This window comes from Hemiscyllium ocellatum, chromosome 3 (assembly GCF_020745735.1).
Source record: "Hemiscyllium ocellatum isolate sHemOce1 chromosome 3, sHemOce1.pat.X.cur, whole genome shotgun sequence".
Lineage (NCBI taxonomy): Eukaryota > Metazoa > Chordata > Chondrichthyes > Orectolobiformes > Hemiscylliidae > Hemiscyllium > Hemiscyllium ocellatum.
This window is the reverse complement of record NC_083403.1, coordinates 77,411,094-77,431,070: the sequence shown is the minus strand read 5'-3', so window position 1 is coordinate 77,431,070 and position 19,977 is coordinate 77,411,094. Positions and strand designations below refer to the sequence as shown.

The 19,977-nt window shown below is 39.8% G+C and overlaps 1 protein-coding gene across 4 annotated transcripts in view; it reads right to left on the bottom strand.

Moving 5' to 3' along the window:
• The window catches only part of lama2 (laminin, alpha 2), a 393,314-nt gene that overhangs the window by 7,947 nt on the left and 365,390 nt on the right, over positions 1 to 19,977 (bottom strand). For all 4 annotated transcript variants that reach the window (XM_060851112.1, XM_060851122.1, XM_060851132.1 and 1 more), the window contains 6 exons: positions 17,284 to 17,396; positions 16,482 to 16,671; positions 13,318 to 13,473; positions 9,838 to 9,991; positions 7,389 to 7,519; positions 6,953 to 7,175 (listed from right to left, as the gene is read on the bottom strand). In XM_060851112.1, the coding sequence (XP_060707095.1) occupies positions 6,953 to 7,175; positions 7,389 to 7,519; positions 9,838 to 9,991; positions 13,318 to 13,473; positions 16,482 to 16,671; positions 17,284 to 17,396 (967 nt within the window). The remainder of the gene's footprint in view (positions 1 to 6,952; positions 7,176 to 7,388; positions 7,520 to 9,837; positions 9,992 to 13,317; positions 13,474 to 16,481; positions 16,672 to 17,283; positions 17,397 to 19,977) is intronic.

The window sequence follows — 19,977 nt, the reverse complement described above, 5'->3', positions numbered from 1 at the left end:
GGAACCTGGGAAATAAACAGTGGATGTCTTGAAAAGAGTTCATATTACAGACGGAGGTGCTGGAGGACTTAAAATGCATAAAGGTAGATAAATCCCCTCAACTTGATCTGTTATTTCCCAGAACTTTGCGGGAAGCAAGAGATGAGACTGCTGGGCCTTCTTGCTGAGATATTTGTATCATTAATAGCCACAAGTCAGATGCCAGAAAACTGGAAGTTTGCTAATGTAGTGCCATTATTTAAGAAAGGTTCTAAGGATAAGCCAGAGAACTATAGACTGGTGAGCCTTGCGTCAAAGGTGGGTAAGTTTTTGGAGAGGTTTCCAAGGGACAGGATTTACATACATTTGGAAAGGCAAGGACTGATTAGGAATAGTAAACATATCTTTGTGTGGGGGAAATTGTGTTTCACTACCATGATTGAGTTGGCATGGTGGCATGGTGGCTCAGTGATTAGCACTGCTGCTTCACAGCACCAGGAACCCGGGTTTCATTCCTTCCTTGGGTGACTGACTGTGTGGGATTTGCACATTCTCCCCGTGTCTGTGTGGGTTTCCTCTGGTTGCTCTGGTTTCCTCCCACAGTTCAAAGATGTGCAGGTCAGGTGAACCATGCTAAATTGCCCAGAGTATTAGGTGCATTAGCCAGAGGGAAATGGATCTGGGTGGGTTGCTCTTCAGAAGGTCGGTGTGGACTTGTTGGGCCGAAGGGCCTGTTTCCACACTGTAATCTATTTGAGGAAACACAGAACACTGATGAAGGCAGAGCACTGGATGTTGTCTACCTGGACTTTAGCAAGGCATTCAACAAGGTTCTGGAGGGTAGTTTGGTTAGTAAGGTTAGATTAGATGGGATCTGGGGAGGCTAGCCAATTAGATACAAAATTGGCTTGAAGATAAGAGACAGAGAGGGGTGGTGATGGAGGGTTACTTTTCAGACTGGAGGTCTGTGACTAGTGGTTTGCCACAAGGGTTGGTGCTGGATCCATTACTTTTCATCATCTATATAAATGATTTGGATATGAATAAAGGAGGTATGGTTAATAAATTTGCAGATGACACCAATAGCTGGTGTAGTGGACAGTAAAGTAGATTATCTCAGAGTACAATGGGGCCTTGATCAAGACTGAGTAGTGACAGAGCAAGTTTAACTTCGATAAATGTGAAGTGTTGCAGTTTGTTAAGGCAAACCAGGGAAGGACTTATTCAGTTAATGGTATACGCTTATAGAGACCCTGAGAACTATTGCCAAACAAAGAGATCAAGGGGTGCAGTTCCCTGAAAGTGGAGTCACAGGTAGACAGGGTGGTGATGAAGGCATTTGGTATAAATACCTTCATTGGTCAGAACACTGAATATAGGAGTTGAGAGATCATGTTGCAGCTGTACAGGACATTGGTGAGGCCACTTTTAGAATTATGTGTACAATTCTGGTCATCCTTCTATAGGAAAGATGTTGTTTAACTTAACAGCATACAGAAAAGATTTATAAGACGGTTACTGGGACTGGAGAGTTTGATTAAAGGGAGAGGCTACATAGGCTGTGGCTTTTGTCCTGGAGCATCTAAGACTAAGGGGTGACGTAATTGAGGTTTATAAAATCATGATGGGCAGAGATAGCCAAGGTCTTCCTCCTAGGGTGGGGGAATCCAAAACTACAGGACATCGTTAAAATGGGAGGGGAAAGATTTTAAAAAGTCCTGAGGGGTAACTTTTTCACACAGAGGGTGGTGGTGTGTGTATGGAACAAGTTGCCAGAGGAAGTGGTGAAGGTGGATGCAAACTACAACATTTAAAAAGCATTGGATGGGTATATGATTAAGAAAGATTTAGCAGGATATGGGCCAAATGCTGAAAACAGGACTAGGCCAGTTGGACAGCAGAGTTGCTTCTGTGCGGTATGATTCTATGACTTTATAACTAAAAGGGATTGGAAATGTTTTTTAAAATACTTTTCTCAGAAGCAGAGGAGGGATAAGGGAACAGATGGCATAGAGGTGCAGTGTAAAAGACTAACAAGTCGTTAATTGTATATGAAGGTCTGAATGGTTGTGATATGTTAGTAACTAACTTCATAATATGTAATCGTACGAGTCATCCATACACTTTGAATTAAATTACAATGCAAGGTTTAATGGTTCTGATCTTTCTTTAGGATTGTTTACTGTTAGAACAGGCAGTCTTGACTTGATGGTAGCTTGATGAACATGATGCTGTTGTAGATTCTGTCCTGTTGCTAGTTTTGAGAACATTTGAGACACTGAGATGCAGTCAGTTCTGCTGGTCCACATAAATTATACAGTTTTTGTTTCTGAAACCTACTGTCACTGATAAACATGATTGAATGAAGTGGGCAGTGCAATGACAAACCTGCTTCTCAATTTTTCAGGTTTGAATCTAGATGAGCATCATGTTACTCAGAGAACCACTAGCAAAGGAGATTGAGGGAATATTTAATAGAGATGTACAAAATTATACAGGTTTACATGAAATAGGAAAAGGAAAGTTATTTCCATTCACTGATAATACAAGGACTAGAAGACATAGGTTTAAGGTTAAGAAATTAGATTACTTACAGTGTGGAAACAGGCCCTCTGGCCCAACAAGTCCACACCAACCCTCCAAAAAGCAACCCACCCAGACCATTCCCCTACACCATGGGCAATTTAGCACAGCCAATTCACCTAACCTGCACATTGTTGGACTATGGGAGGAAACCCACGCAGGCAATGCGCAAACTCCACATAGACAGTTGCCTGAGGCAGGAATTGAACTCAGGTCTCTGACACTGTGAGGCAGCAGTGCTAACCACTGTGCCACCATGCCACCCACTGTAGGGAAATGTAAGAAAGTGTTTAGTTTTACCTCGCAACCTGGAATTCACCGCCTATGGAGAACTAATGGATAATTTTCAAACAAAATTGGGTAAGAACCTGAGGGAAATAAATTTACAAGCCCAGGGGAAAGAACAAGGGATTTGGACTGACTTGATTGGTCTACAGGGAGCTGCACTGGGCTCGGTGGGTCAAATGGTCTCCTTCTGTGGTGTAAAGAATCTGTGTCTAACCTTACATTTAAATGGTTCACTTTCTCCTCAATGTTTCTGGGATTCTGTGCTGAATTACAGTCATTTGAGAAAACAACATTTTAAAATTGATTTATACAATCAAGACATCATCTTTGATTTAAATATTTAACTACTCTGAGGTAGTTTGGGCTGAGCTTAGAAATAGGAAAGGTGATGTCACCCTGTTAGGAGTTTTCTACAGGCCTCATAATAGTCCTAGAGACGTAGAAGAAAGGATTGCGAGGATGATTCAGGAGAAGAGTGAAAGTAATAGGGTGGTTCTTATGGAGGATTTTAACTTTCCAGATATTGACTGGGAAAGCTATAGCTCGAGTACGTTAGATGGGTCGGTGTTTGTCCAATGTGTGCAGGAGGGTTTCCTGACACAATATGTAGGCAGGCCAACAAGACGTGAGGCCATACTGGATTTGGTTCTGGGTAACAAACCAGGCCAGGTCTTAGAATTGGAGGTAGGTGAGCACTTCGGGGACAGTGACCACAATTCGGTGACTTTCACTCTTGTGATGGAGAGGGATAAGTGTGCACTACAGGGCAAGAGTTATAGCTGCGGGCAGGGAAATTATGATGCGGTGAGGCATGACTTAGGATGCGTGGCTTGGAAAAGTTGACTTCAAGGGAAGGGTGCAATCGATATGTGGAGTTTGTTCAAGGAGCAACTACTGAGTGTCCTTGATAAGTATGTACCTGTCAGGCGGGGAGGAAAGGGTCGTGTGAGGATGCCGTGGTTTCATAAGGAATTGGAATCCCTCGTTAAAAGGAAGAGGGCGGCCTATGTAAAGATGAGGCGTGAAGGTTCAATTGTGGTGATTGAGAGTTATAAGGTAGACAGGAAGGATCTGAAGAAAGAGCTAAGAGCAGCAAGGAGGGGACATGAAAAGTCCTTGGTTGGTAGGATTACCAAACAAAGGCTTTCTATAGGTATGTCAGAAATAAAAGGATGACTAGGGTAGGAATAGGTCCAGTCAAGGATAGTAGTGGGAAGTTGCGTGTGGAGGCTGAAGAAATTTGGGAGACACTGAATGAATACTTTTCGTCAGTATTCACTCAGGAACAGGACATTGTTGCCGATGTGAATATTGAGTCACAATTAATTAGAATGGATGGCTTTGAGATATGTAGGGAAGAGGTATTGGAAATTCTGGAAAGGGTGAATATAGATAAGTCCCCCTGGGCCTGATGCCATTTATCCTAGGATTCTCTGGGAAGCAAGGGAGGAGATTGCAGAACCATTGGCCTTGATTTTTATGTCCTCGTTGTCTACAGGAATAGTGCCAGAAGACTGGAGGATAGCAAATGTGATTCCCCTGTTCAAGAAGGGGAGTAGGGATAACCCTAGTAACTATAGGCCGGTGAGTCTTACCTCTGTTGTGGGCAAAGTCTTAGACAGAATTGTAAGGGATAGGATTTACAAACATCTGGATAGGAGTAATGTGATCAAGGATAGTCAGCATGGTTTTGTGAAGGGCAGGTCGTGCCTCACAAACCTTATTGAATTCTTTGAGAAGGTGACTAAGGAGTTGGATGAGGGTAAAGCGGTAGATGTGGTGTATATGGATTTTAGTAAGGCGTTTGATAAGGTTCCCCATGGTAGGCTACAGCAAAAACTACGGAGGCATGGCATTGAGGGTGAGTTGGAGGTTTGGATTAGGAATTGGCTGGCTGGAAGAAGACAGAGGGTAGTAGTTGATGGTAAAGGTTCATCTTGGAGTGCAGTTACCAGCGGTGTTCCGCAAGGATCTGTTTTGGGACCATTGCTGTTTGTCATTTTTATAAATGACCTGGAGGAGGGGCTAGAAGGTTGGGTGAGCAAGTTTGCGGATGATACAAAAGTCGGTGGAGTTGTTGACAGTGAGGAAGGATGTGGCAGGTTACAGCGGGATATAGATAAGCTGCAGAGCTGGGCAGAAAGGTGGCAAATGGAGTTCAATGTAGGTAAGTGTGAAGTGATTCACTTTGGTAAGAGTAACAAGAAGATGGAGTACTGGGCTAATGGTCAGATACTTGGTAGTGTGGATGAGCAGAGGGATCTTGGTGTCCATGTACACAGATCTCTGAAAGTTGCCACCCAGGTAAATAGTGCTGTGAAGAAGGCATATGGCGTACTGGCTTTTATTGGTAGAGGAATTGAGTTCCGGAGTCCTGAGGTCATGTTGCAGTTGTATAAGACTCTGGTGCAGCCGCATCTGGTCGCCATACTATAGGAAGGATGTGGAGGCACTGGAACGGGTGCAGAGGAGGTTTACCAGGATGTTACCTGGTATGGTAGGAAGATCGTATGAGGAAAGGCTGAGGCACTTGGGGCTGTTTTCATTGGAGAAAAGAAGGTTTAGGGGTGACTTGATAGAGGTGTACAAGATGATTAGGGGTTTAGATAGTGTTGACCATGAGAACCTTTTTCCATGTATGGAGTCAGATATTACGAGAGGGCATAGCTTTAAATTAAGGGGTGGTAGGTATAGGACTGATGTTAGGGGTAGATTCTTTACTAAGCGAGTCATGAGTTCATGGAATGCCCTGCCAGTAACAATGGTGGACTATCCCTCTTTATGGACATTTAAACGGGCATTGGATAGGTATATGGAGAATAGTGGGCTAGTGTAGGTTAGGTGGGCTTGGATCGGCGCAACATCGAGGGCCGAAGGGCCTAAACAGCACTGTATTTTTCTATGTTCTATTCAAATTTAATCATTTTACTGCATTGAGTGCTGTATTTCTGTATAACGACACAAATATTTGCATCTTCTAACCTGTGCTTCCTAAGGTGAGGCAAAAGGTGAACTTACAAATACAAACTAAAATCAATTATTCATGACCATTGAAGGTGTTGGCAAATTAAAAGTACTCAGCATTTTAAAGATTGAAGCCAATTGTCAGACTGCATTGTACAATAATTATTACAGCACTTACAAGTTTAGATTAGATTACTTACAGTGTAGAAACAGGCCCTTCGGCCCAACAAGTCCACACTGACCCGCCGAAGCGCAACCCACCCATACCCCTACATTTACCCCATACCTAACACTACGGGCAATTTAGCATGGCCAATTCACCTGACCCGCACATCTTTGGACTGTGGGAGGAAACCGGAGCACCCGGAGGAAACCCACGCAGACACGGGGAATAGAAGAATAGCAAGTTCCTACATTCTAATATAGCAATAGAACACATGTTATTGCTTGTCTACATAAATTATATTGCCTTTGGTTTTGAAACCTGCTGTCACTGATTTAAAAATCATACAACACCAGGTTATAGTCCAACAGGTTTATTTGGAAGCACTAGCTTTCGGAGTGCTGCTCCTTTATCAGGTGATTGAAGGAGCAGCACTCCAAAAGCTAGTGTTTCCAAATAAACCTGGTGGACTATAACCTTGTGTTGTGTGATTTTTAAACTTTGTACACCCCAGTCCAACACAGGCTTCTCCAACTCATGGCTGTCACTGATAAATATGATTTACCACTTATCAACCATTATTATGAATACAGCAAATTGGTTTGTATTTTGAAACAAAAGACTTTTACTTTACTTGTATTTTTATTTAAACTTTAATTTTAAAACAGAACAGTGTGTAATAATCAAAGTATTTTTAAACTTCAATTTAATTATGAACGAGAAAGGTCATTCAGTGAATCTTTATTAAGTCATCCAGGAAGTCCCAACAATTCACTAAATGCAGCACCCAGCGATTTCCAAAATGATCCCTGGTGTATTGATGAATACTTGTGTGAAGAAGAACATCCTAATATAATTCTTAACTTTGATTTTACTAATTTGAAGCTGTATCCCCATTTCTCACCCTGAATTTAAGACAATTTTCTTAATGACAAAGACCACGATGAGTGCAGTTAACAATCAGTTAGGACTTACTTGGATACCCTCCAACAAAGACTGGATCATTGGTATCAGTTGCAGTGGAGGTTACGCTCGGGCTCCTGCTTTCAACTCTCTCTCCATCAACTATCAGTTCCAAACTGTATTTAACTTTATTGACTACAACATTGTGCCACTGTCCTTGACACAAGGCATTGAAGCGTAGAGGGTCATAGACAGCTGTAAATATGCCAGCTCCATTGTCTATGTGAACAAATATCTGGAATTATAACAGAAAAAGGAAAAGTAGAGAAACGATTGTAAGATCATTTTCAAAGTCATCAACATCATCACTTAAAGAGCGTTTGTTCTGTAAAAATTACGTATTTCCCACCATGTTCTTTTATGGATTTTCAAGAATATCAATGCAACTCTACTCATGAGTAGTGCAATGAATCAAAGCATTTTACTTCTACTCATGACAATGACTTACTTTTCCACCAACTAATTCAATACCCAGTCCATCCACTCTCTGACTGCTGATTCCCAACAAGACAGCATCTCTTTGCGAAGTTCGGAAGTCAAACTCAATTCGTAAATCTGTTCCAACTCTATATCGTGCAACTGAAATGATATAAGATTACACACAGTAAGAAGTTCAACATATGGTCTGTTAATGTGTAGTAATCAGTTCTTCAGATTTTTTTTGCCACTGCTCTATGTTAAATATTAATTGCTGTAATGTGAATAAACCTCATGCACTAGATTGGATAATGAGCTAGCATGTATTTAAAAGTCCCGAGTCAAGTAAAATAATTTATGTTGGTTTTGAATGGATTATCAGTAAAACTGAATGGGAAACCTTTCGACTATGTGCTTCAAAGGAATCAGAAAAAAAGCATCAGAGTGATTACAGAATTATGAAGTGATTTCCATTTTGTATACTTTTGCCTCAATGCTAGAATTTATCGCAGAAGTGATGGCTGAAGAAAAAATTGGGGAAAGATTATCTTCATCATATCAGTAAAAACAAAACAACTGTAGATCCTGGAAATCAACAATACAAATAGAAATTGTTGGAAAATCTCAGCAGGTCTGGCAGCATTTCGGGTTTTGTGATATACTGCATTTCTTAGATATGGTTAATCAAGAAGGAAAATCTATCCTTACCTTAATGCAGACAGCCTCAGTTGACCGATGAGGGCTTTTAAAAACCTCATGCAAGGTCACTGGACTCGGAACATTGTGGCAGCACGGTGGTTCAGTGATTAGCAGTGCTGTCTCACAGCAATAGGAATCTGGGTTTGATTCCAGCCTCGGGTGACTATCTGTGTGGAGTTTGCACATTCTTCCTATGTCTGCATGGGTTTCCTCCAGGTGCTCCAGTTTCCTCTCACCATTCAAAGATATGCGGGTTAGCCGAATTGGCTACGCTCAAGTACCCATAGTGTTAGGTGCATCATTTAGGGATAAATGCAGAGGAAAGGGTCTGGGTGGGTCACTCTTTGGAGAGTTGGTATGGACTTGTTGGGCCGAAGGGCCTGTTTTCATTCTGTAGGGATTCTTGATTAACTCTGTTTCTCACGTTACAGACCTGCTGAGCTCCTCCAGCATTTGTTTTTGTTTTGGAAATAGAAAGGATTTATTCAAGGACAAGGAATTCTACAATCTCAGAGTGTATGTGAAGACACCAGGAGTCCAGAAAAAATAAGAAATATGTAACTGTGCTACAAAAGAAGCATTAGCTGAAAGCATAGAATAAAGTACCTCGGAAACAGTTTTCTATCTCATCGACTAAAAACTTTCATATATATCTTTTAATTTAAAACAAATTGTCTCAATGGGCATAGAATCATAAAATCCCTACAGTGCAGAAAGAGGCCATTTGAGCTATCAAGTCTACACTGACCATCCAAACAGCATTCCAGCCAAACCCACACCCCCACTTATCCTAATTCTTTTTAACCTCAGCTAACCCACCTAATCTGCACATCCCTGCATTCTGCATGACAATTTTTACCATGGCCAATCCATCTAATCTGCACATCTTTGAACAGCGGGAGGCAACGGGAGCACCTGGAGGAAATCTACGGGGAGAATGCGCAAACTCCACACAGATAGTTGGCCAGGTCTGGAGTCAAACCTGGTTCCCTGGTGGTATGAGACAGCAGTGCTAACACTGTGACCATTCTGCTGCCCCTATGCCACTGTGCTGCTCCAATATACTATTAGGAAATTTCATAACTATTTCAACTGTCAACAAATGCTCAGCTAGTAAAAAGATACTTAAATTTTATTGTGAAAACACATATTTGCCTATTTTCAAAACAGAATCATGAATGATTTCTCACTGTGCGTGTTCTGCATATTTACACCTGAGATTTTTAAGGTGATCTTATATGGGTCCAAACTCATACAGCAATACATACAGTATCTTCAAGAGGTTTGAGTCAGTTTTCTTTGCAAGAACAATGTTTTAAGATGACAGCTGATTAAAATTCTCTGTCATAGAATCATTCAGCATGGAACCAAGTCCTTTAGCCCTACCCGTTCATGCAGTCCAGGTTTCCTAAACTGCCTAGTCCCATTTGCCTGCATTTAACCCATATTCCTCTAAACCGGTCCTATCCATGTACTTGTCCAAACCTCCTTTAAATGTTGTGATTGTACCTGCCTTTGCCATTTCCTCTGGCAGCTCGTTCCATGTAAGCACCACCTTCTGTGTGAAGAATTGCCCCTCAGGTCCCTTTTAGATCTTTCCCTTCTCAGCTTAAACCTCTGCCCTCTAGTTTTGGACTCCCCCCTTGTTGGGAAAAGACCTTGGCAATTCACCCGATCTATGCCCTTCATGAGTTAATAAACCTACTGTCCCAGCCCGAATAGTTTTTAATAATGACGTAACTGCAAATAATTTTACTGTCAAACTAATCAAATGCTTTTACCTGTTTTAGCAAATCCTGTTCCATCAAAATAATTTCCTCTTTGACTATTAAGAAAACAGACACCAACATCAAGGCTGGAAGTTGGATTATCCAGGTCTAAGGTTTTGTTGTTCAGCTTAAAGTTACGGATGCAAGCATTTATACTGTAGAGTACCTGCAAGGTTAAAAACATAAGTGAACAACAGACAGGAATATAAAGATAACCACTAAATTTAGTTAGTCAACTTTCAGATATTCAGAATAATATTTTAAAATATATAGAAATAGTACAGCCAATGTCTGAATGCAAGCAATTGCATTAAAACTGGGGCCACTTTGACAGCCTTCACATTGAATGGGCTGTAATTCCCACAAGATGAAACCAGCAGCCCCATTATCCTGTAAACACTGGTGATGTGGCCAATTCCATTTTGAGAAGAGCTGACCACCCAGCATGCAAAGCTTCTTCCTGTTTCATGCACAAGACCCCTGTTGATAATAGAAACTGGAATCCTTTGACATGCACAGGGCCATGATTGCCATTTCTTGATTGGAACAGGGTGAAACCTAGATAGTAAAATATATGTGTACAAACAAAATTAAAATTCACAGGTTGTTAAATTAAGCAAGAGAGGAGATAAAATAGACTCTGAACATAATTTTTAATCAATAATGCAAATTGTACTTTTTGATTAAAAAGCAACCAAAACCACGAATATCTGTGTTTAGTCTAAATGGCAATTGTGAGTAAACATTTGGAATCCAAATTAAAAATCAGAAGAACTGTCAATGCTGTAAGTCAGATATAAAAATAAGATTGCTGGAAAAGCTCAGCAGGTTTGGCAGCATCTGTAGGGATAAATCATAGTTAGTGTATCAGATCAAGTGACCATCAAAACATCTGAAACGTTAACCCTGATTTCTCTCTATGGATGCGATACACTAACTATGATTTATCCCCACATATACTGCCAAACCTGCTGAGCTTTTCCAGGAATCTCTATTTTTATATTTGGAATCCAAATTTGAGACAGATTTAGAAGTGTACGGATGTAATCAAGAATAGCCAGCATGAGTGTGTTTGACTAACTTAATAAGAGTTTATTTGTACAAGTGATTAATTAGACATATAAAGGGAATGGTTTTTTTATTTGGCTGAGGCTTTTGTTGTGGGGAATGGAAAGACCCCATCTTTGTATTCCCTTTATGTTTCGACTGTGCATTAAAAAAGGATGTAATTGCTTTAAACCAAGGAGAATGTGCAAGGTGATGGATGCAGTTTCAAAATTTGTATTGACTTGAACACATTGTGAGTTATATGCAATGTTGCTTTCCCTTGTAATAGTGAGAGCAATAACAGATGACAGAACTGATGGCGAGAGTTGGGACAATTGCTTGACAACAACAATTTGATTGGATCCTGACCATGTGACCTTGTCGTGTGTGGGGCCAATACAGCAGAAAAGATTCTAGTCTATAAAGAAAAATTGACTAAATCTCTCTCTCTCTCTTCCTCCTGTGTGGAGAAGTAACAGAAAATCTCTTGGCAGTTGTTTATGCTCACCATTTTCCTATAAGTTGCTTGCTCTGCAGGTTCCTTTGTTGTAAGGAAAAGGGGAGAACAAAAGTACTTTCAGAGGCATTGAAACGGCAAGTACTCAACCAGTGGATGAAAGGCTGAGGATCGGTTCACAACCTCACGTCATGAGCAAAGCCATGGGAAAAATGTGCTAAAAGAAACTTACTAATATCTGTGATCCAGACTGGTGTCCTCCCCACCCCACCACAATATATGTATAATGTCTTTTCAAAAGAAAGTATCTTGACTTTAAGAAAAATGGTACAATTTAAGCTACAGTTGTAAGTCAGCAATTCATGACTCTTTTCTGCCACTGGTTAAAAACTGTTTGATTACAGTAGCTACCTTTTGGTTACTAGAGGAAAGAAAATGGTGTGCTTACTCTTTTAAACTGAATTAGAAGTTAAGTAAAATTGGGCAATTCAGTGGCTTAATCAAATTTTTACATCTGTGTCAACTCCAGGAATAGTATGCTATCCCAGTGAGTCATGACAGGAAAGAAGCTAGGGGATCTTTATTTACAGAGGGTTATTAATGCAATGGAATATCTAGCTCTACAGAGAGATTAACATGGAGATCATTGCATATTGTAAGAGGGGTGGACATGTATTCGAAGCTGAGACAAAGATGAAAGACACTGGTCAAATAGTATCTTTGCCTGCTGAGAAGTTATATAAAATCATTAAGCATAACACCCATTGACTAAATTAAAACCACACAACACCAGGTTATAGTCCAACAGATTTATTTGGAAATAGCTACCGGATGAAGGAGCAACACTCCGAAAGCTCGTACTCCCAAATAAACCTGTCGGACTATAACCTGCTGTGTGATTTTTAACTTTGTCCACCTCAGCCAAAAAACCAGCACAACCACATCATAAATTAAAACCAAATACTACTATTTATCTCTTTTGATAAGACAATATCAAGCGAACTCTGTTGGCTGGATTGAAAAGAAAATGTTGCAAAAGAGATCTGTTGTCTATGAGTACTGGAACAAAAATCTTCCATTCTTTGTCAATCACATTGCTTATATTGATGAACATGGAAAGTGTTTGCGTCATTCCTTCAAAGGAGGTATAGAAAAAAATGTCAGACAAATACGAACGCAAGAACACATGAAATAGGAGCAGGAGAAGGCTCTTGAGCCTTTCCAGCCCACTCTGTTATTAAATGAGATCATTGCTGATCTTCAACTTCAACATGATTTTTGGTGTTATCCCCATATCCCTTGATGCTTTCAGTATGTAAAAATCCATCAATCTCAGAGTTGAACATACACAATGACTAGGTTTCCATAGCTAGCTGGGGGACAGAGTTCCAAAGACTCCCCCTGTGAGGGAGGAACCACCTCCTAATTTCAGTCCTAAGCAGTTTTCCTCTAATTCTGAGACTGCATTCACTGGTTCTAGATATCACCCAACACCACAAAACATTGACACAGACTGTTTATTATTTTTTCATGAAACAATCCCTGAGTCCTATGAATTCCTCTATGGCAAGTGTATCTTTCCTTAAGTCAAGTGACCAAAACTGCACACAATACTCTAATGTGATCTCACCAAATTTCTACACAATACAAGACATAAATAAAAACAAAAAAAGAATCTGTTGCTAAGGAAGTCAACATGAAGGACTGACTGAAGTGCTAAAAAATCTTAGAGGTAAGTTTACACATGAAAAGATTGCGATGGGAGAGCAGTTCAGACATCTCAGTGAATATGACAAACTTAGGGTGCTCCTGATTTGCCAACAAAAATTTTAATTGAATGAAAAGTGTTGTAAATTGTCATGATGACTGCTTTGCCAGTTTTCCAACAGATGTTCACATTAAATTAGACTGTGCTGAGAGCATAACCTCAGAATTTCAGGAGTTTGATTGCCTGCACAGTTTAGATGGCTGGAATTGTTCACACTTACACGGCCAATTCTTCTTGTTGTGTAGTTCTTGGGCAATCCTCCAATATAAATCATTCCCACGACATCCAGAATATCTGCATTTTTAGGACTGACTGCAGTCGCTACAGTGAGACCAATTGTAACTGTTACTCTTTTCCTATCCCGGACAATTCTGACCTGCAAATAGTAAATATAAGTTTATTAAAACAATTACGTGTCGGATTTGACAAAAAAACTATTGAAAAACTATAAATTTGATCAACAAATATAAAAGGAATTTGACATTGATGTAATGATTGTCACAACCTCAGGACATTTGAAAGTTCTTCTGACATGGGATTTGTTGACCAATGTAAATATGAGTAAGTCCCAAACAGCAATAAATATGAATAATCAGATAACCTGGTTTGAAACTGTGGATTGAGGTGTAAAACTTGATCACATACCAAGATGTTCTAGTTTGAAATTTTACAGTGGGATCTCATCTAGCCAAGAAAGCAAATAGTATCTCATCAAAATGCATGCCTGATAAGGCAACACTGTTTCCTGATAAAAAGAAATGGAAATCATTGTATTGTATTGCTTCAGTATTTTTAAATATTGAGGCATTCAACCTACTGAAATAATCTAATTATTTATTATTGACTACCAGAATAAAACAAATGTAGAAAGTTTCCTTCATTCATATTCGCTTTTTAGCTTTTTTAAAGCTATCTTCATTATCTACTACAATGCAAAAACATTTTTAAAATTGCAATATTCATTGTCAAATGCCTTTAAAATTGTTAAATCTTCCTATTCATTCCTAATTCATGGATTCATTCTTCTTACCAGTTTAAACAATTCCCTAAATAACAGAATTCCCTCTTTTGCCCTTGCTCTTTGCATTAAAACTCTGCTCATTCTGGGCTACTGGACACCAAGGTGATCCAGAGTGAACCCAGCTGTAATAAGTATTGGCAACTCAAGAAACATTGTATCCTAGTTGAGGAGCTGAAGTCCAAACTACAGCCATTGTGCCACAACAGGGTGGGACAAAGTTACCTGGACACTTTGCTCCAGGAGGTAGTCATACATTTCAGATTAAGTCATTCAAATTAGGGAGATAGATATTGTGTTTTGCAGCCATGAGTGTAAGTCCCAAAGGCTGTGTTGCCTGCCCAGTGCCAGGATTACTGACATCTCCTCAGGTTGGAAGGGAACTTGGAGGGACAGGAGAAGGGTCCAGTTTTGTCATCCATGTAGGTTCTGCTGAATCAATTCGAATAGTTAAAAGTTCAATGGAAAAGCAAAACCTCTAAGGTAATAATCTAACTAATGGCGTAGAAGGGATCTGTTCTGATCAAACTGACTTCACTTGAACATGTTTGCAGCAGTATCCTGGTGATTCCAAAAATCTAGAGCTGTATGAATTAATTAACTTTATTGTCATATGTACTCAAATGAATACAGCAAAAAGTCTATATGTTGCCATCTTAGGTACAGGGGTACCTAGATACAGCTTCTTCAGTTACAAGATTAGTTACAGTGTAACAATGTCACCAACACGTGGCGCCAGGGTACAGGGTACATAGGTATAATCCTTAGTCACACAATAGAGAAATGAACAAAAAAGGTTACGTTACAGCTATACATAGGATAGCCATAGGTCAGAGAAAATAAAACAAGTTAAAAAGACAAACATCCCAGTCTCTCTCCCCAAGGACTCTCCACAGCAGACCACTGCAGGGAGCTTGCACACTGTCTGGTCGCTGGCTGCTGCCACACTCTGCACTCTGGACCACTGCCGTCTTGTTCCACCGCTAGCTATAGCACGGATTTTAAACTAACTTGTGTTGGGGTTGGAGATGGAAAAAGTGTGTTTATACAGTAAAAGGATTTGGCAGAATTACAGGGCTGCTATTGGAATAATGATATCCAGGTTAGGACAGGAAGTGTGTAAACACAGAACAAGAACAGTAGCAAATGGGTTTAAAAGGAGGAAAAAATGATTTAAAAAAAAGTAAACTTGATGGCTGTTTATTTAAATGCATTTGTATTCAAAACAAAATAAATGAATGAGCAACACAAATAGAGATTAATGTGTTTGATATCACAGCCATTAGACAGACATGGTTACAAGGGCTTAAACTGGGAATTAGATATTCAGGGTATGTGATTCTTCATATGAAAAGGCAGGACAGAAAAGGTGGTGGGTTATAAAGACAAACTCATCGTCATCTGGAAACGTGCTGGAAGATTGGAAAATTGTCAATGTAACATCCTTATTCAAAAAGCGAGGGAGACTCAAAAAAGGTAACTATGCTCTAGTTACCTTAACATCTACCATTGGAAAGATGTTAAAGTCTGCTGTAATGTTTGTAGTAGAACAGCACGTAGGAATAAGAAATAATATCAAACAGTCAGTATCAAGAACCTCTGGGAGGAAGTACTATCTAGAGAAAGTTGAAAGCCAGTAGATTGCTTGGCAGCTTTTGAGTCCCATCAGTGCCATGTCTGAACAGAAGAGGATTGGTGGAGCCTGCACTTCATGTGGTCAGGCTTAGTTGGCGATGGTAGGAACAGAGTGATGATGGGACAGGAAAGTAGAGGGAGAAAATTGAGGAAAAAGTCAGAAAGGAAATGAGGAACATTGGGATAACATGAGGAAGAAATATAGGAGAAAGTACAGACAAGTCATCATGAGGCAGCAGAGAAAATAGGGATGGTGGGAAGAAAGGAAGATGAAGCAGAAAGAAGAGGTAGGGAAAGGTGAGACAGATTTTGGGTACATATAACTTATGTTGACTCAATTGGAATGGAGGTCCTAATGGTGGTTTTCCCTTAAGGAAAAGGTGGGACTCAATGTGTGATTTGGGAAAGGGGCATATTGCAAATCTTATCTCAGGAGAGGTGACAGGAAGAGTGAAGAGTGAAAAGATGCACGAGTTAGTCAGACAGGCTACTTGTAGTTGCGAATGTTCCTCTCCTGCCTGATTCCAATTTTTGGTCCCACATATTTTCTTTAAATGGCTTGTCAATTGATAATGTCACAAAATATTATGTTTAAGTATCATTTACAGGTGCAGTTGTTGGTATTTGCAGTCCTACAGAATATTTTATATAGAATAGGTTCTCAGTATTACGTCTTAAAATAGAACTTCACTTAAGTAAACTAGCAATTGAATTTATTTTGTATGTTTTACCTTATGCCATTCACCATCATTTATCTTTTTTTGAACAACTGTGCTTGCATTTCCACTTCCAAGATCATAGCTGAAATGAGCCATTCCATCTTTTATCTGAATGGTTGCAAAGTCTGCATGATTAATTCTTGCCATATAAAATACAAGACCAGATTCTGCTTCTGTTTGGATTTCAAACTCAATTATAAGCCTGTAAACAAGTCAAAGCCTTTTATCAACATTCAGAAGATTGTCCTCATCATTGTACTAAATACCATGCAAGAGTTAATTTTCACGATCCATTTCACCACATATTTACAATGCAATCTTTCACAACTTTTCATTTTAAATGTAATCATAAAATCTCTTTAAACTGTTTATCTGTGAGAAGTTTAAATCAGAATTAAATTAATAACAAATAAATACAAGTCATCACTGCAAAATAAACTAGCATAGGTTTCATGTAATGTTCAATTTAAAAAATGAGGCATCTAATTTTATCTATCACATATATGCAGAAGAATAAAAGTCCTGGTCACTTTGAAACCAATCTTCTGAGAATCATGAATAATAATCAGAAGCAAAGAGAGTAATTATGATATATTTCTTAATTACATTCAATTCTCAGCTTCTTCCTGCAAAAGAAGACCCTCTTGTTCTCTTCATCAGTTTATTGTTGGCAGTAAAGATAACCCAATATTTTCTATGCCAGTCCAAACATAAAAAATATGTAATGAAGAACATGTTTTACTTATTTTGTACATGACTGTGAAATTGGTGAGTGTCATGCAATCATTATATAGTGTAAAAGATCAACAATTACCTAGTTTTCACTTTGGTGTCATCAAACTCAATGGCAACATGACTATTTTTGGATAAGCCAAACCGCTTCACTCCCAGCAGTGCAATCGGGTGAATGTCCGGAGCACACATATTCTATATTTTTAAAAAATCAACAAATGCAAAGATTCAGAATTTATACTTTAGAAATAGATTGTGATTAAAATATCAACTAAAATAAAATGGAAAACAGTTGAGGGTAAGAACTCAATCAATCAATTTCACAAGTTATTCCATGCAGAGTAGAAACTTTAAATATGAAAATTACAAAACCCCCCAATTATTGAGCCACAGCAAATCGTCCACTATCCATCTCAATCATCTAGCCACTTCTGGTACAAAGTACAAATGTTATTAGAAAAACTGTTTTTCACCTATGATTTGAGTTGTTTTCTTTTCCATGACAATATTTAAATAAATTCAGTAGTTTCTAAGGTAAAGACAAAATTGATCATAGTCTTTTAATTGCATATGCTCATTTTGTCACAGCTTTTTAAATAAGCCAGATGTTAACCTATTTTCAAGTCATCTCTGGCTAAGCCTATACTAATTATCAATTACTAGTTAGACCCAAGCTGGAATACTGGGTCAAATCTGGGAACAGCCTACCAGCAGGATTTTGTGGCTTTGGGAATGATGCAGAGAGGGTGTACTGTGGAAGGGAAGCAGGACTTCAAGTCAGTGGAGAGAATCAACAAGTTGCAGTTTATCTTCTTAGAGCAGGGAAAGTTAAGGCATGTTGTTAAAGAGGTGTTCAAAATCATGAAGAAAATTAATACAAGAAAGTAGCAGAACTGGACAATATTATACATCTTTTGAAAATATTCATAGCTTGTTTCAATTCTTAAAGATTTGTGAATCATGTACAATCTTCCAAGAAGTTTCCTGAGGCTGCAGCTTCTCAGGGCCTTCACCTTTGAAAGGTTAGCAGCCCCACTGGGAGAGGTCAATGCTCTTTTGACAGGAAAGCATGAGGGCATCTCAACAAGGAGGCCTCTTGTATGTTTGCAACAATTTAATGCATAAAGAGGGCTGGAATCAATAGGCTCCTTAAAGCAGAGGGAACATCTTTCCAGTAGAATCATATGGATTGTGGCAGAGGCTCTTTCACCTGTGAGGCTGGTCTTGTGGCTGGGGTGTAGAACCCATAGCTTCAATGTCCAGCCAACCTGCTGCCTCCACAGAGCTTCAGGTCCAACTTTCAACGGGGGGCTGTTCTCACACTGGGAATATGCTGACAGAACAATCCATATTCTCCTACTAATTGTTAACTGCCGAGGATCAGAGTGGGGAGGGCTCTAGGGGCGGAGTGGAGCAGGCTGGAGGCATGGAGTGAAATAGGCTGGAGGCATGGAGCAGAGCAGGGTGGAGACATGGAGCGGAGCAGGGCTGGGGACTGGCATAGGCAGTCAGTGCCTTGTGAGGCCGGTCAGACCATGTGTCGAAGTCCCCGTGCTGATCGACTGCAATGTAATATTTATCTGTCATCTGTTTATCTGACTGTAATGCTTATCCTTTCAACTTAATTTCTTATTTTCTAACTTATACTATGAATCACTGTAATCTAACTTTTTCTTTTTTTGTATTTTGTAGCTAAGATACCTAGGATGGCACGTGAGATGCTACATTGTAAACTTTTCACTGTACTCCTGTACTTGGGTACACATGACAATAAACCTAATTCTAACTCTACTGTCTACTTCCGCTGGTAGGTGCAAGTTGCTTTCTTGCTTCTGAGCAAACTGGATAAGACCACATGCTGATCTGCAAGATTTCTCTGCATTCCTATTAAACTACCTCTGCAAGACTGGGAAGATTCTCCCCACAGCTTCAGTAACAGAAATATTGGTTGCTGGAGATCAAAGACTTAAGATAATTCACAAACAAAAGAAATCAAAAGATAGATGAGTTTTTGTACATTGAGTTATGATGATTTAAAATGCACAGTCCTGGGGAGTGTTGCTGAACCGTTGTGTTGAGTGTTGAGACCTTGGAGTGCAAGTTCATAGCTCCTTGAAAGTGGAGTCGCAGGTATCTAGGATAGTGAAGGCGGCGTTTGGTATGCTTTCCTTTATTGGTCAGAGTATTGAGTACAGGAGTTGGGAGGTCATGTTGCAGCTGTACAGGATATTACTTAGGCCACTGTTGGAATATTGCATGCAATTCTGGTCTCCTGCTATCAGAAAGATGTTGTGAAACTTGAAAGGGTTCAGAAAAGATTTACAAGGATGTTGCCAGGGTTGGAGGATTTGAGCTATAGGGAGAAGCTGAACAGGCTGGAGCTGTTTTCCCTGGAGCATCGGAGGCTGAGGGGTGACCTTATAGAGGTTTACAAAATTATGAGGAGCATGGATAGGGTAAATAGACAAAGTTTTTTCCCTGAGGTTGGTGAGTCCAGAACTAGAGGGCATAGGTTTAGGGTGAGAGGGGAAAGATATAAAAGAGACCTAAGAGGCAACGCTTTCACACAGAGGGTGGAATGAGCTGCCAGAGGAAGTGGTGGAGGCTGGTACAATTGCAACATTTAAGAGGCATTTGGATGGGTATATGAATAGGAAGGGTTTGGAGGGATATGGTCCGGGTGCTGGCAGGTGGGACAAGATTGGATTAGGATATCTGGTCGGCATGGATTGGTTGGACCGAAGGGTCTGTTTGTATGCTGTACATCTCTATGACT